The sequence below is a fragment of the Siphateles boraxobius genome, unplaced genomic scaffold (genome assembly GCF_051911475.1).
Source record: "Siphateles boraxobius isolate OS27281-9 unplaced genomic scaffold, OSU_SipBor_1 41, whole genome shotgun sequence".
In the NCBI taxonomy this organism is placed as follows: Eukaryota; Metazoa; Chordata; class Actinopteri; order Cypriniformes; family Leuciscidae; genus Siphateles; species Siphateles boraxobius.
In genome coordinates this window covers 42,157,501-42,174,547 of record NW_027509042.1, presented here as the reverse complement: position 1 = coordinate 42,174,547, position 17,047 = coordinate 42,157,501, and the positions used below count along the sequence as shown (strand labels likewise).

General features: G+C 38.8%; 2 protein-coding genes across 11 annotated transcripts in view; one reads left to right on the top strand and one right to left on the bottom strand.

The window, feature by feature from the left end:
- Positions 1 to 35: 35 nt before the first annotated feature.
- The window catches only part of nbeal1 (neurobeachin-like 1), a 70,139-nt gene continuing 53,127 nt past the window's right edge, over positions 36 to 17,047 (top strand). For 7 of the 10 annotated variants that reach the window (XM_077199761.1, XM_077199760.1, XM_077199756.1 and 4 more), the window contains exons 1-3: positions 36 to 359; positions 1,027 to 1,403; positions 15,270 to 15,361. In XM_077199761.1, coding sequence (XP_077055876.1) covers positions 1,353 to 1,403; positions 15,270 to 15,361 — 143 coding nt within the window. In that variant the 5' untranslated portion in view covers positions 36 to 359; positions 1,027 to 1,352. The remainder of the gene's footprint in view (positions 360 to 1,026; positions 1,404 to 15,269; positions 15,362 to 17,047) is intronic. The other 3 variants (XM_077199757.1, XM_077199759.1, XM_077199753.1) reach the window with 1 other exon arrangement.
- LOC143707074 (uncharacterized) lies at positions 9,554 to 10,764 on the bottom strand. The gene is made up of 2 exons (XM_077199762.1): positions 10,678 to 10,764; positions 9,554 to 10,539 (listed from the first exon to the last, which is right to left on the bottom strand). Exons 1-2 carry the CDS (start codon positions 10,750 to 10,752, stop codon positions 10,225 to 10,227), a joined length of 390 nt encoding a protein of 129 aa, XP_077055877.1. The 5' UTR covers positions 10,753 to 10,764; the 3' UTR covers positions 9,554 to 10,224.

Below are 17,047 nucleotides of genomic sequence, written 5' to 3'. Positions count from 1 at the left end.
ACGAGCTCCACATAGGCAACGTAAAGGAGTTCGGCCTGTCGTAAAACATCTACGAAGAAAACACACACAGGCGCGAGCGCGCGCGCACACACACACACATACACACACCTTCAAGCTTCTCGAGCCCGTGCTGTGGCTTTGTAATGAGCCGTCGCAATCCAGTGCGATGATATTGGTCAAATGCATCCAGGCTGTCAGGCTGATCTGGTTACAAAATGAGTCTAAAGCCAGTTTGGGGTGTTTAAACTGACCGGTTTTAAATGTCAGTGGCTTTTTCGGTTCATGCAACATTCCTGGATTCGTAACCAGAACACAAGCTTCGGCTCGGGAGTTTCGACGGGCTGCTTTTGTTGAGGCAGGTGAGTTTCAGACTCATAGGTAACTGAGGTAACTATTATATAATAGGTAATAATAGGTAACTATTATTGCGGAGATCTTATTAGTCTTGTATATGCCGTTGCCATTTATTATGAACTAATGTTTATACAATAACAAGTCTTGACATTAGTGGGGGTTTCATAAGAGTTATTTCTAAATCTAAGTCAAGAAATATGCTGTTGGTCATATCTTTACAGAATTGCACAAGTGTTTAATGTTTTGAGACCCTCAAAGAGTCTAAATCTAGAGTCAGTATTTTTGTCTAGTATCTATATTAACAACACCCAGAGTTCTAGATCAACTCTTTTACTTTGTGCATAATTTTAGTTATATATAAATAATAAGTGTACAAATATAATATTCTCTGATATTGTCAATGCTGGAGTTAAAAAATAGTTTACATGACTTGCTCTTTCAAAGTCAGGAATATAATGTTGGCTCTGTGAACATGTTGAGTTGGCTTGAGATGATGTCATGGGTCTCTGTTTATTTTGGGATATTTTTTCCTCCTCTCAGAGTCATGCATTGCAAATTGACTGTTATCCATGTTGCATGCCATGGATAACAGTGTGCTTTTGGGAATTGCAATGCATTCATGCAGCATCTAAACACAGGGCTGTTTATAATGTTTGCTCTATTTGTTGACAGGGCTTGGAAGAGCAGAGGAATTTTTGGAATATCAGAAAGCTGCCGGTGGAAAAGTGCCCGGAAAGCACAAGTCCAAGCCATCTGGGATTCGTATCGTTCACATGATGGATGTGATTTCTCCGTGCACAGAGGAAATTACACGATCTGTCACCCTGGATTAACACAGACTACTATTCACCCATTGGTGGGATTTGTGATCCAAGAGCGAATGTGGTTTTTGGGAAAACTCCTCTCGCCAGGATTTTAACACCATGAGGACTCGGGAATATTGATCACGTTATCATCAGGAAGGTTTCTGCCTACATGCTCACAGCTTGCAGTCCAGAATGGCATCGACCGAGAGACTGTATGAGGTTTGGATGCTGTACTGCAATAAGGTAAACAGCTCGCAGTGGATGCACTTTCACAGAGTTAATGCTCTTCATTTCTCATGCAAATGTAGATTGCTTCACTAAGCATGACCAAATAATCCCTTTGCACATAAGAAGGAGCGCTGTTTTATTTATTTATATCTTGCGCAGTGCTTGTGGCTGGTACACTGTGTTTTATACAGTATGTGAACGTCATGACATCTGCATGCCCTCTGGAGAGATCCATTGACCCCAGGTGGTTGTGAATGTTCAGTCCATCTGGTCATTGATGGAGATTCGACCAACTCCCTCTGTGATGTCATGTTATCAGACTTAACTCAAAATAATTCAGTGTATAGTGTCGGATTGTGTTCTGGTTATTCTTCCTCCTTGACCCCAGATGAATTTCACTTGGGTTGAAGAAAAAATATGTTACGCATTATGTAATACTTTCTCTGATCCCTGTTTAATATAGAAAAAACTAAACCTTTAATATGGCTGTTTACCCCAAAAGTGACATTGTTTGTTTGTGCAACATTGGCTCAACCAGTACTGTTAGTTTGGGGGCGGGGCTAATTGTTTGACTAACCAATGGCAGTGTTCAGGGGGAGTGTCCAGGCAATCTGTTTTTAAAACATAATTCCATTTTGGTTTGTGGTTTCAGAAACTACACATTTTATCTTTAAAAGTCCTTATATCTACTTAGAAAATTACTAGACTAGATAATTTGGACGTCCTCCGAAATTGTCACCATCTCTTTGGGTACATATACATGACAACGCTGTTCTTTAAATGGAAAAGTTTTTCCTTTGCGTCCTTCGCGTACAGGCGATAATGTTGTCAAAACGATCTCCGTTCACACTGATCTGCGAAAAACGATTAAAACCGCTGTATTATTCATGCCAGGCCAGTAGTTGGCGATGTCACTTTGTAAAGAAAAACTTTGCGCCTATAGACTGAACAAGTAACACGCATGTGCATAACGTCATCTACTTTTTCACCCTTGAGATTGTGTTTGCAATATCGCGTGAGTGTTATTTTACTATTATTTATACATTATTATACAATTTTTAATTTAAAATGTTCAGTTTTCATGTTGTATTATTATTATTATTTAAAAATATTTCTAGCTTTATTTCAGATTTTGTAATCTTAGCACTCCAACTCGAGCTTAATTAATTCAATTATTTACTAAGGCAAAATTTCTTCAAATTTCCTTTTCATTTTTTTTGGGTTGAAGTGTTTCATCTAATATTTATATTTTACTTTATTTCAGCTTTATTTTAATTGCAGATTTGTAATAATTTTAGTTGTAACAATATCATCACTGTTTAGCTACAGACTGATCTTTGGCGAGTAGTTAAACACAATATCACACTTCCTTGTCTTTGTGTTTTGTGTTGCGAGTTCAGTTCTTTAATTGTTAGCGCCCCGCTCGTATTGTCAGATCCTTGTTGTTATTGAGACTGTTGTGATCATCAGACTGCGACAACGCTAGGCCGCTTTACAGGACGTTTAACACCATAATAATGATCCAGAACAAATGTAATAATAACACATTTTCCAGAGTGTTATCATTTCTACAAGAGAGGACATTTTGCTTCCTCAGGAGTGTCTGCAGTTGTCAGCAGTGTCTTGTGGGTCTGTCATGTCAGCGTAATTCAGTGATTAGACCCTGAGCCTCTCAGAGCCGCTGCTGTCCACAGGGACTCAGGAATTATAAATATATAAGATTTCCAAATCTCAACTTTAGCCTTCGGTTGTGGCAGCGGGCGTGTGATTTAGGACTAAAAGGGTAAAGGGATAAAACAGCTGGAATAAGCTATGTGCAGTGCACGTGATCTATATTACGTAAGTCATGTTTCAATGATCAATCAGGTTTTAAATGATTTATTTATTTATTTTTATTTATGGTTTATTTGAATAGGGACAGAAACTTATACATAAATAAAACTGAAATAACAGCCATCCAATGGAAGTATCATTAGTAATTGTAGCGAAGACTAATTTGTGACACTCGTTCCTAAAGCTAAAGGGTTAGTTCACCCAAAAATGAAACCCTCAAGCCATCCTAGGTGAATATGACTTTCTACTTTCAGCCAAACACAATCAGAGGTATATTTAATAATATCCCGGCTATTCCAAGCTTTATAATGGGAGTGAATGCTAGCTGAGTTTTTGAAGGCAAATAAGCGCATCCATCCATCATAGAAGTAATCCATACGACTCTAGGGGTTAATAAAGGCCTTCTGAAGCAAAGCCATGTGTTTTTGTTAGAAAAATATCCATATTGATAACTTTATAAACCATAATGACTGGCTTCCGGTAACAGCCGTACGCAAGACTAGTTCCGGCGGAAGAGTGACCTCTGACCCGACGCATGACGAGTGACCTCTGACCCGACGCATGACGAGTGACCTCTGACCCGACGCATGACGAGTGACATCTGACCCGACGCACGTCGAGTGACCTCTGACCCGACGCATGACGAGTGACCTCTGACCCGACGCATGACGAGTGACCTCTGACCCGATGCATGACGAGTGACCTCTGACCCGACGCATGACGAGTGACCTCTGACCTCGACGCATGACGAGTGACCTCTGACCCGACGCATGACGAGTGACCTCTGACCCGACGCATTACGAGTGACCTCTGACCTGATGCATGACGAGTGACCTCTGACCCGACGCATGTCCCGATGCATGAGAAGTGACCTCTGACCCGACGCATGACGAGTGACCTCTGACCCGACGCACGACGAGTGACCTCTGACCCGACGCACGACGAGTGACCTCTGACCCGACGCATGACGAGTGACCTCTGACCCGATGCATGAGGAGTGACCTCTGACCCGATGCATGAGGAGTGACCTCTGACCCGACGCATGACCCGATGCATGACGAGTGACCTCTGACCCGACGCATGACGAGTAAAATGAATAAATAAATAAATAATTGCAAATTTCTCATAATTCCGAGTTTATATTGCATAATTCTGACTTTTTTTCAGAATTACGAGAAGATATGTATTGCAAGATATGTAAACTCGCAATTCAGACTTTTTTCTCGCAATTGTGAGTCTATATATCGCAGTTCTGACTTTATTTCCCATAATTCTGAAAAAAAAAGTCAGAATTATGCGATATAAACTCAGAATAATGCGATATAAACCCGGAATTGTGAGATAAAGTTGCAATTATTTATTTATTTGATTATTGGCAGACACAAGCTGCCATAATATTCTGTGAACAACAGTTTTGTTTCAGTTTTTACACAAATAGTTGCAGTCTTGGCGCTCTCACGGTGAGATGTTCAACCCGCCAGCTCGTCCTTAACATGATTTCCCTCATGAGCTGATAGTCACAAGTCCAGTGTGGTTTTGTTTGCTGCAGAAATGACCTTTGCTTTTGTTTATGGTTTCTGCTCTCATGCATTAACCAGCCTGTGATCTTCAGAACGCAGCGTGAAGTGACATTTCCAATTAAGTACGCTAATGCAGCCTAATGATAACTTTTATACGTCTGTAGGATTTACATTATGCATGTTGAAAGACATTAATACAGCGGCTTTTGCTGTGCATTCTGGGACATGTGTTTGGAGCCCAACCTGCTCAGCCTCTATACTGTATGTTCTGTTTCATCTGTTCACAAAACATAGAGAACATACATAGCAACAGAGGAAATCAATAATCTCACCCAGTTCTGAAGAAAACGAACATTTACTGGAAAATCAGACAGGAGTTCAATTCAATCCAGTTAGTCAGAAACCAGCAGGTCATTTGGATCAGGTTATTTTCTCTTGGGCTGTGTGGGAGAATCAAAGCACTGTTGTTTCCATTTCAGACAGTAATAAAATTGGCAGCTAGCTCCTGTAAATAATAAAATGGCATTACAACCCCATAAAAACAATTATTGTCCAAATTGGGTTAGTCTCCATGATCAGCGTTGGTGGTTGCATGGGATTTTGCCTCTTTGCTGTCTGCCTGAATGACAAGAATGCCAGATGGACAAATGTCGACATGACGGACGAGTGAATGAGACAGAGTTGAAAACAATTGAAGGAAGAACCGGACGGACTGAAACTGAATGAAGCATGCATGATGAAAGTGCACTCTTTTCATGTGGTCTGTTTACTCGAGCAGTTTAACAGAAGCTGGTCTTTGTGTTTCCTGGTTACAGTTGTGATCCCATGAACACACAAACACACACACCCCCCCTCTGAGGTAATGATAGACTACACACACACACACACACACACACACACACACACACACACACACACACACACACACACACACACACACACGCGCCCCCTTTGAGGTAATGATAGACTGCACAGAGCCACTGAACACACAGTGTGACTGCAGCAGTTGTCTTGTGAATGGGACGGAGCTACTTGAGTGCTGACCTTTGACCCAGTTAAGACCAGTGATTATCAGCGCTTGTCCTTCAGTGATGACTATAAACGGCTTATACAGGGCAGTGCACTATTTATATACGTACACACACGTACAATACTCACCCATTAGTCCTATTTAAAGAGGCACAATTATGATTCTCTTCCACTTGTTGTCTAACCTCTCTGAGATCAGGTCAGAACTTCTACACACCTGTGCTGTTGCTCATAAAGCAGATGTTTGTTGATCAATTGAATCCGCCTGTAGATCATGAGCTCCATAAATCATCTTGGCTGCTTTCTTTTGCCATGTTATCCTTTCGCCATCTCGTCTGGATTGCAGGTTCAGAGGGCACTGCCACACACACACACACACACACACACACACACACACACACACACACACACACGGCAAGAGAGAGGGAGAAGAGATAAGGACAGCGATTAGCGATTCAAAATTAAGTGTGAGAGAAAAGTAAGAAAACCGAGATAGTGGGGTGAGAAAGAGGAAAACGTGAGAGAGAGAGAGAGAGAGAGAGAGAGAGAGTGGAAAAAAATTCTGTGCTGTCTCACTCAAAATACCCTCTTTCCTCACCATGGTAACAATCCCTATACGATCCTCACAGGAACTCGAGTTCCTGTTGTGAAAGATTATTTGACTACCGAAATGAACATGTAAGATATTAGAATACTATATAGATACGAAGGCAATATGCATCCTTCATGGAGAATGCCTTTAGAAGGCTGCTGTCTGCGAGTAAGGGTTGAAAGGTTTAAACTTTTGCTTGGTCGCTTGCTAGGCTTGTAAATGCATGTTTTTACAAATTGAGGGGTGAGGCAGCGTTATTTTCTGTGGAAATGTTCAACATCTCAAGCTTGAGCATGTTATTTTTTGAAAGAGAGGATAACAGATATAGAAATGTTAACAGGAGAGAGAATATCCTGCATCCTAGAATCAAATTATTATGGCATGTCAAATGGACAGGATGTCTAGGCCATGTGATTAGAGTGAGCTCAGTGTGGTGGCTGTAGGTCATATGCCTGGCATTAGAGAGGGTTTGGATTGCCCAGTCTATGAATACATAACCATTTCTGAAAGAAGCCTTAGGGATGAGACTGTTAGTACTAAGTAGTCATTTATCAGATGCGGAAGTTACAGTTTTTAAAGTTACCATGAAATCAAAATTGACAATTCTTATTTTTCTATGGGATATTGCAGTTTATTATAAGCGATTTATCCATGCACATCATTATTTATTTTTATGCACAAGTTCCCCTGTGGTGAAAATCAAGGTTTTAATATTGTTTATATGTGGTGTTTTTAAGACAAACCATGTACAAATTCATAATTCAACACCATTGCTGAGTATTTTTTCCTAAAACTGCAGTGAACCAAAGACAGTCTCAAAAAAACTTGGTGAAATCGCTGGTGTTTCTGACGTCACAAACTGTTGTAACTAAGGGTGTAACGATAACCGCATGTCACGATTCGATTTAGGGCTGCACGATGTGTCGTTTTAGCATCGATATCGCGATGTGCGCATCCACGATAGTCACATCGCAGGATGTTGCGATGTAGGCCTAAATCGTACAGTAGTTGATCCGTGATTCATGATCTGTACGGGCCAGCAGCTCCGGATTAATTGCAAAGTTTAACCATCATATTGTGAAAGTTTATCATTTGCATGTGTTTTTAAGTCCTGTCAGTTTAAACATCAAGCGTAAGAAGACTGGAACTTGCGCGTGGTTTTCTGTGAGCCGGGCAGATCAGTGGTCTTTCTCTTATTTCTGAGCTTGAACGAACACGAGAATTCAAAATAAAGTCAGAATGCCCTTCCTCCATTGAACAATTTTTGGCGACCGCCAAAGCGTATTTTTGTCCCGCCAAAGCCTTATTTGACCGGTGAGTGATAGATGACTGACTGCTGCGCAAAACTGAGAGAACGAGCAGAGAGAGAGAGCCCCGGTCGCGCGCGCACTCTCACCGTTTTCAAACTGTCTTGCTCTCTCACCCTCCCTCGCGCATATTAATGAATTGAGTTGACTGAATATCTTTGAGAATACACAATGGTAAAAGGTCGGAAGACCGAAGTTTCAGGTGAAGCATTCGGATATATTTTTTTACTGAACTACCGCTGGTTGTGAATTGTGCTAAAAAAAAATATTCTCTGAAAAGCGTTCCACACATTCAGATAAACCACACTTTCAATAAACAAAACAAAAAAAATCTATCCAGTGATGAAATGTTTTCTGTGTTGAGACCAATCTTGTGCGATGTCCTAACTGCCGGGATAATCACACAACGTGTGCCGTGGTCCGTTAATGACACCTCCAATTCGCGAACTAATGATTCATTTGAACCGATTCACTTTAATGAATGGTTAAAACAACTTATCTGTCCAACACTGAACTCACGAGATATAACAAATCGGAAACACTTTACAATAAGGTTCCATTTATTAAACTCTAGTTAACTACATTAGTTAATAGAATCTATGCAGATTTACTCCTTTACAAAATCACCCCAGTCATTCAGATGATTCATTCTTTCCAAAGAAAGCTATTTAAGTCATTGGGTGAAATTGTTTTCATATCGCAATATATATCGCAGAAAAATAAAATATCGCAATGTAATTTTTTCCCAATATCGTGCAGCCCTAATTCGATTCATATCACGAAACGATATTATTTCGATACTCCAAGACATACGGTAAAAGGATAATAAAAATGTTTATATTGCATTGGGTGTGGAAATGAATAGGCATGGACTTGGTGCTGGTAACCCAATGCACAGGACAATAGTGACACCAGAATAAAAAAATATTTCATGATGATGACGGATATACTTGCACTGTCACTGACTAGAAATGTAGGCCACTTTATACTGGTAACATAAGACATTTGGCATTATCAGAAGACATACATATTCCCCCATTGCATTATTATACATTATATTCAACATTATATATAGTATTGTAATGTAGTACTGACACTAAAACTCTGAAAACTTGAATTTTTTCTCACACACAGTCATTTTTATTTTGGGTGAACTATCCACATACATATTGTCACTATCCACGATACATATTGTTGCACTTTGGATTGCAATATTGTGACACGATATATTGTTAACGATAATCAGGTCAACGTGTGATTGTCAACGAGTGGGTGAGTGCAAACTGGACTAATTTGCATATTCATAGATATGCATAGATCACCGTGTATACTAAATGAAGTAAGGGTGTAGTTACATTCAAGCTATTTTAAGGCATGAATATTTTTTTAAGGTAAAAACACTTTAACATGTCATTTTGGTGATCAAAGATGAGTTTTAAGGGATAAAATTATTGACTACAGGGGGACTTTAAGTTAATTTGCCTTGTAATCTACACTGTAAAAAATGATTTGTTGACACAACTTGACTTGGTCAAGTCATCTTGTTGCATTGACTCAGTTAAGTTTAGCCAACATTAGGAGTTAAGTTAACTCAACTTATATGTATTTGTTGAAATAACTTGCTGTAAATTGGGCCAACTTACCATATCAATTAATAAGCATTTGGATTTTTTTGTTAAGTAAACTTAAAAACATATTGGTTGAACTTAATTTTTCATGTTTTCACAACTATTAACCAAGTCTAATTGACACAAAATAGTCATTTGTCCTCAACATCACAACTTAACTTTTTGAGTTTACTAGACTTCATTGCTTGCTTTGACAATAAGTTCTAGATATCTACCCGGAACCAGATTTTTTTATGAAATCAACACAACTGCAAAATTTAAACTCTCAGCATTTATTTTTTAAACGGATGCACTGCACCCAAAAACAGACTTGACTTGCAAAGATATGAAAACATCACAAGAAAAAGATAGTAGTACAAATAACTCTCCTTGTCATTATCAGATATTTTCATAGCAGGAACAAGTGTACATGAAGAATTCACTATAAGCTGTGTTTAACTACTTCAAATAAAACAGTGTCTTCAATTCCCAATCAAACGTCGGACATGACAAGGAAAGAGAAGCAGGACAAGGAAACAAGAAAACAGTCTGTTTGAAAAAAATTCTAAAATACCAATGTTAAAATATACAGCTCACAGAAACACGTGCGAACTTCTCTATGCACAGACCCATTTTAGAGCCAAAATAGTACAAATAACACTCCTTGTCATTATCAGATATTTTCCTTACAGGAACAAGTGTACATGAAGAATTTACTATAAGGTGTGTTTAACAACTTCAAATAAAACAGTGTCTTCAATTCCCAATCAAACGTCGGACATGATAAGGAAAGAGGAAGCAGGACAAGGTAACAAGAAAACAGTCTGTTTGAAAAAAATTAAAGAATACCAATGTTACACTTAAAACAATGAGTCTAAAATAACAATGGTCTTAAACTTTAAAACAGTGTAAGTGCTAATAGTAGCAAGAAGGAGAAAATAGTTTGTCTTATCTCAGCAACTTGCTCTTCAAAGAGTGAATTCTAGCGGTGCAAGAGTCTGATCCAACTCCAATGAACAGGCGCTGTATCACTTCAAAAGTGAATTTTAATTCCTTTGGGTAGTCAAGGTTTAATGCGTACACAAGGCCCATCAGGTTCAGAAAAGCATTAGGTATGTCACTCAGGTGACGCATCACCACTTCTTCCTCAATCACCAGGGCAACATCATTGTAGAATTCTGGGAGAGGCTCCAACACATTTTCCACGACCACTAGGATTCCGATCACCACACCCTTGATCACATCCTCTTCTCGGTCACTGGGCTTTGTAGAAAGAAAACAAAATTAAGGTACTATTACTTAAAACCAATTTCACAAGCAATTTAAAGTCCCCAGACCCCTGCAAATTAAGAGATCTAATGTTCAATTTTCCCTTGTTTTGCTTTAAAGGTTTCAGCATACCTCGCACATCTTCATGAATTTTGAAGGAGTCTCTCGCATGTACCATGGCAGGCCAAGCAATGCTGCGGTCCTCATCCTTTGGTTTGTTGTCTGTAAAATATAGAATGGTTAAAGTACCTGCTTTATTGGTTCAATCCTTTGTTTTTCTTTTCATTTATCCTTTCACCCCCTCCCTCTGTCTTGAAAAATAGAAACATTAATTTCAAATATGTACTTTTTGTATACTTTTGTTGTAAATAAATCACCAGTGATGTGGTACAACAACAGTTGTTTGTTACCTTTTTGTTCAGCACCAAAATAAGATTTAATAGTAGATGTAACCAGCTCATGTCACTTAAACCAGGAGTGTCTAAGGGTGCTTTCACACTGGGCTCGATCGCTGTGGTCTGGACTCCGAGCCCAAGCGCAAATGTTCCTGGCGACCCCCGCAGCGTTGGTCTGGTTTCACACTCAACTGGATTCTATCGAACCCTGGTGCGTTATTACGTCATCACAAACGTGCATGACGCATGATAGAAAATAACGCGGGTCAATATATAGTTTTTTTTATTAATTCGGTGCTATTATGCGCAGCTGAGTGAACAACACAGGTTTACGGTGTAAATTACAGTTTTGAAAGGGACACCTCACTGACTCTCTCTTTTTAATGTGTCTTGTAAGATGAGCAAAATACTGTGAAATACTGCAAGCCTCTGAAAAATTACACAGGTCACAGTTCACATTTGATGTTGCTTTAAGCAATTTTGAGGACGCTTGAAGACATTGACTATGTTTGCAGGTTAAATGCTTCTTCAGAGACAGTTCACTCCTAAATGTGCATACACAATCTTTATAGATGCATGGGAGTGGACAGTGACTTGCCTGATGAAAGTGTTTAAGCTTGTAGTGTGTGATTAGGGCACGCTGGTTGGGCGAGGAAAATCTGCAAATCTTGCAACACCACCTCATTGATTTCTGCTTCCACTCTGCTTGCACTATACTGATCCTGCAAATAAAAAAATAAAACAGTAAAACTCCATCCAAGTACACATACATGTTACATACAGAAATATTCACTGAACATAGGGCTGCACAACTATTCAAATATCTAATTGCGATTACGGATGCCACGATAACGTAATTGTTCAAACAAGAACGCAGCACAATAGGATCTACCAGTGATGCAAGTGTACACTGAAATAAAAAGTCTCTCCCCTTGCAGCAGTTATACTGCGCTAGTAGCACACACTCTTTAATTGCACCCTGTGTATCACTTGCGTGATTTTTTGCCCCAAACCACTTCAGCGGAAATCCCGCCCTGCAGCCGATTTCATTGGTTGAGGTAACAGTGACGGGTAGGTTTAGGGATCAGTGTTTGGTGTAGGCAATCAGTACAGTGATTGACATGACCAATGAAAACTTTAGAATCGGCTGCAGGGCGGGATTTCCACTGAAGTGGTTTGGGGAAAAAAATCACGTATCTATCACTTCAATACATATAAAGCACAAAAGAAACTATGAGCATGCAACGTCGATACGTTGTAAATTAGAAAGTCACAAAATAAAAGTAAAATACCACATGTTACTACCAGTACGTTGTGTTAGCTAAGAAGGATTTGCATGCAGGTAATTATGATGTTTATTCTATTAATCAGGAGCAGTTTCCGTGTTGTATTAACAGTTTTTGTTAGCATTGTGCATTTACCATGGTAAGTGTTGTTTCCATAACCCAAAAATGCCAATTTATGTTCACTTTGTATATAGCCTGATATTAACTTTGTATAAAATAATAAATATTATTTTTAAAAGACTGTGGTAAATCCAACATTGTATTAACAAACTAGTTTGTGACTGCTATTAAATAGCTTAACCTTGTTAAGCGTTTATTTATCAGTATTAGTCATATTCTTACAATTTATGTTTATGTTAAGTAAAGGGGAACAGTACTTGTTTGAGTCTACAAATTTTGCGTAAATAAATTTATTATAATTGGCATAAAAAATTACCATGGGAAAATGTGGGTGCCATGGGCAAACGAGTTGAGAACCACTGTGATAAAGCTAGGCTATTCAAAATATCATTCAATAATTTGTAATTAATAATCACCCATTACAATTTTAAGGGAATAGGCTAATCGACAATTATGATTTTTGTCATAATCGTGCAGCCCTAAAACATCTTAATTCCCAAATACAATTATGAGAATTTTTATTAAACTTTTTATTTCTATATCTGGTGATGTATTTAATGTTACACTTATGATGTTGCTGTCAATATAAAATTGAGCAGTGCTGTAAATATAGCTTATATTATGTGAAAATGTTTTATATAAATAACGTAATCCTGAAATTCATGATTCTTCAGGGCTTCACAGGTAACACAATAGACATAAAAGTTTAATTATGTGATTATGAACTACAAAAAGTTGACATTATATTAATACAAAATCATGGCAATATATAGGCCTACAGAAGACGCACCATTTGCATGTGCTCAAAAACATTTTGCTAGCCTGTGTCATTTGAAAAAAATAACAACTGGGCGTATAACATAAGTAAATCAAGCATTTTTATTTTTATTCGTAATGGTAAACATAAATATGGACTGGTGGCGGAGCTTCAGGCATTAACGTTATCATTCTGTGTTTCTAACGATAATGAGATTCGATCAAGAACATGCTAAAAAGTAACTTATATGTACACTTTTTTTAAAATCTATTTACCAACATTAACTTATACAAGTCAAAGACGACTTCTCTTTCTGGTCACGTCTCGACAGCAGCTCGGTGTCTAACACTAAAATGTGCAACAGCAAAAATGTGCGTGCCAGTGCGTGTGGCTCCTGATTAACGTTAACTTACTTATCAAGTTGTCTTAGTTTGTCAAATGTGATAGCCTGAAATCAATACGCGGTCGGTGAGCGCAAACGAAACAAGCTTAATTTTTACATGAAAGAAAGAACAAGGTATACTTACTATGAAAATCCATCTGTAGTCGTTCAAATAAGAGCTCCTTCGTCTTCTTTTTTCTCGCATCAGCAACTCGTGTCGTGATTTCGCGGATTTCGTCCTCTCGTGCAGAAAATGGCGATGGCGCGTCTGGGGCAAATTCGTTAAAATAGTACGTCATCATGACGTAGAGATTCTGGCACATGCGCATGAGGCAGAAAATTGAAAGAACCTATGTTTTGTTGTTATATGAACACGTTATTATAAGTTTTAAATTTCCCTTCAAGTTGAGGTTGTTATAACTCATCCTATTGTGTAGTGAGACACTGCAAGTTGACAGGACATGATTTTACTTGTCCACCTGACTAAAACTCAGAATCACTTTTTACAGTGTATAATGCAATGTATAATCAAAATAACCTCCACTCCCTCTTGCAGCGACATCTCTTAATGTTTGTTCTTGCAAGAAGCTGTTTACTCGTCACAACTGGGAAGAAAAGACTATTGCAACTTCTGTTTCATGCCGGCTTTAAACTGTAATCTAGCCTACACACTGATTTTACAAGATTAAACAAATCAAGTAGTAACAATATTATCATGCAGGACTCATTCAGGTGTGCAAGTTACAACAAAATAGTTTCCCCCAGGGTGTGCAATACAGCATAAAAGTTAATGTTTAGTGCTTTAGGAAGAAAAAGCCGTTTAAAGAGGAACTTGACCTGCATGAGTAGGAGAATGACTGAATCGCCCCGCACCCTTCAGCTGGTGAGGGCATCAGGAGCAAGGCAAGGCAGTGTCCGTTCTGTGGCGTGAGCTCTAAATAAACAGGGTGTGCACCTTTGGCCACATCCACACATATGTGTCTTGCCTCTGGATCCCAAATGAATGAGGCTTTTTTATTATGCACATATTCTTTCTTTTCTCATATTCTCAATTTTTTGTGTTTTGAAAAGTCAGAAACAGACTTTAAGCTGCTGTGTTGTCCATGTGTCTTATTGGTCAGCTATTGCGAGTTGTTTTTTGGCATAGACTTGCATAGCTGTTCTGATGATCTCACCGAGAGGAATTTTTGAGCATGATTTCCTGTTCTGGATGTCTGAGTGTAACACAGCTGAAGCATTGACATCACAAACGGCCACATTGAGTCGTGATACACTCCAGCCACATCAATTAGAGCGTGGCGCGTTTCATAAATTCATTAGATTGCCGTCGGCTGTTGATCAAGATTTAATTCTGAACGGGGTGAACAGGTTTTGTATGTGGACATTTCTAAGGAGCATTGTTCTTGGTCAAACTACTCTGTTTTCTGGTATGTAGGAACGTGTTCCAGGTAGGCAGTGCCTGTTGAAATGCGGTCAGGCCAGTTTGTTATCTGACAGGTGTCTCGTGTTGCACCTGATATAATCCACCTACTAACCTCAAAAATTTGGACACACCTTAGATAACTGTTGATAACTTAATGCATTCCTGTAAGTCAAGGTCAAGAGTTGGATTCCCAAGGAATGCATGAACTTATAAAATGTAGGCTATACCTGAATACAATGCAAGTAACTTTGGATAAAAGTTACATCTGCCAAATGAATAAGTGTATTGTATTTCAATGAATAATTCTTTGCCTGATTAACTTATTCCTTTTTCTCTCTCTGTTGTTTTCTGAAACTTGTAGAAGGACCCGGACTATCTGAAACTGTGGTTGGAGATCTTCATCGGCTCCTATGAGAGATGCGTGGATGTGGATTTCGAGAAACCCCCAACCAGGTAGCCTAGACTTTACTGCAGTCCAGCTACGTTCATCCATCAGTCTGAGGCACTTAAAAATCATGAAGACAGATCAGGAATGGGGTTATTAGTTCACAGGTCCTTGTCACCAATTGTCAGCTTTTTCTGGACAAAAATAAGGGCCAGAGACTTGCATATCCAGATTTTTGACTGTTTGCATCATGTCTGGTCCACCTTATTCAGGCAGTCCACTTTATTTAGGCGTTCCACTGACTACTTAGTTTTGAAAATGTGTAGTTTTGCATCCTGAATCACTTGGATTTTCCTGATACTGTGCAGAAGCAAAGACTGTATAGGGCAGAGAGGGTCCTCTGGTACATACAGTATATGAATGAGAGAAATCATAACGCCTAATATGGCGGCAGTAGCCATGTGTGTCTGTGGATAATGACCCATAGTTAACAGACGCCCTGCCATCACGGTCATGTTCTGATGCAAGCGAGCGGCAATACAGAGAATTCAGCCGGCCCAGTCTTTGTGTGTGTTTGCGCGTGTGTGTGTGTGTGTGTTAGTGTGCACATGAATGCATGGAAAAAATAAGAGCTGGGAACTAGATAAAGGGTGGCGGGATAAGAGATTTACAGAAGGACAGAAGGAGAGACAGAAAGAGGGAGAGTGTTGAAGGATTTATGTGGCGATAGTGCAGAGTGTGTGGCATGAGAAAATCACTCTGGCTCTCCCAGCTGTGGTCATGTGATCATGAGGTGCTTAGACTGTCAGATGACATTACGTAATGCAGAGCGAGAGGACAGCCAGGAACCGACAGACTTGAGAGAGAGACATTGGATTGTAATGGGTTTATTTGTCTCAGCGCTCTCTCTCCTTCACAGCTGTGCTGCTCTCGCACAGATCTGCTTCATTACTGTACAGTTCTCTCTCTCTTTCTGCTGCTGGAAGGACACGCTCTTATAGTGCAGTACTTGCTTTTACAGTCACGATTGCAGAATTACAAATCCCAGAGGTGCTATAAAGTACTGTTCTGTCATCAGTTGCTCATTCAAAACCAATATGCTGGTCTTTATTTTCCATTCAGCTACACCGTAGAAAATTGTTTATCAAAGTTGTAAATTAAACAGATTATTAGACCATGTTTTACAAGAAATTATAATATCAGTCTTATTTCTTCAAAATTTCAAGCTTAATTCAATGTGTTAATTGCTGTTTCTTTGCATTTAATTGTGAAATCTGTGAAAAGAGTGAAAATTGTTTCTATTTTTTACAATAAGATTTGTTAACATTAGTTAACTGCATTAGTTTACGTACTAATAATGAAAAATACTTTGTAAATCATTTATTTCATCTTATTGGGTGTTAGTGGGTTAGTTTTAACATTTACCAATGCATTATTCAATATTCAACTTAAATTAGTATTATTTAATGGACTTGAGCTAACATGAACTAACAATGAACAATTTTTTATTAACTAACATTAACAAAGATGAATATATACTGTATCATATATATTGCTCATTGTTCGTTAATGTTAAAGTGATACTCACCCTCATGTTGTTCCAACCCTGTAAGACTTTCGTTCATCTTCGGACACAAAAAAACAAAAAAAACGACTTTATTTAACTATTAATTTTCTTCTGTGTGGGCATCTGAGTGAGTTCTCGTAGTGTAACAGCGCAGCACTTCTGGGTTGTACGTCAGAACGTGGGCTCA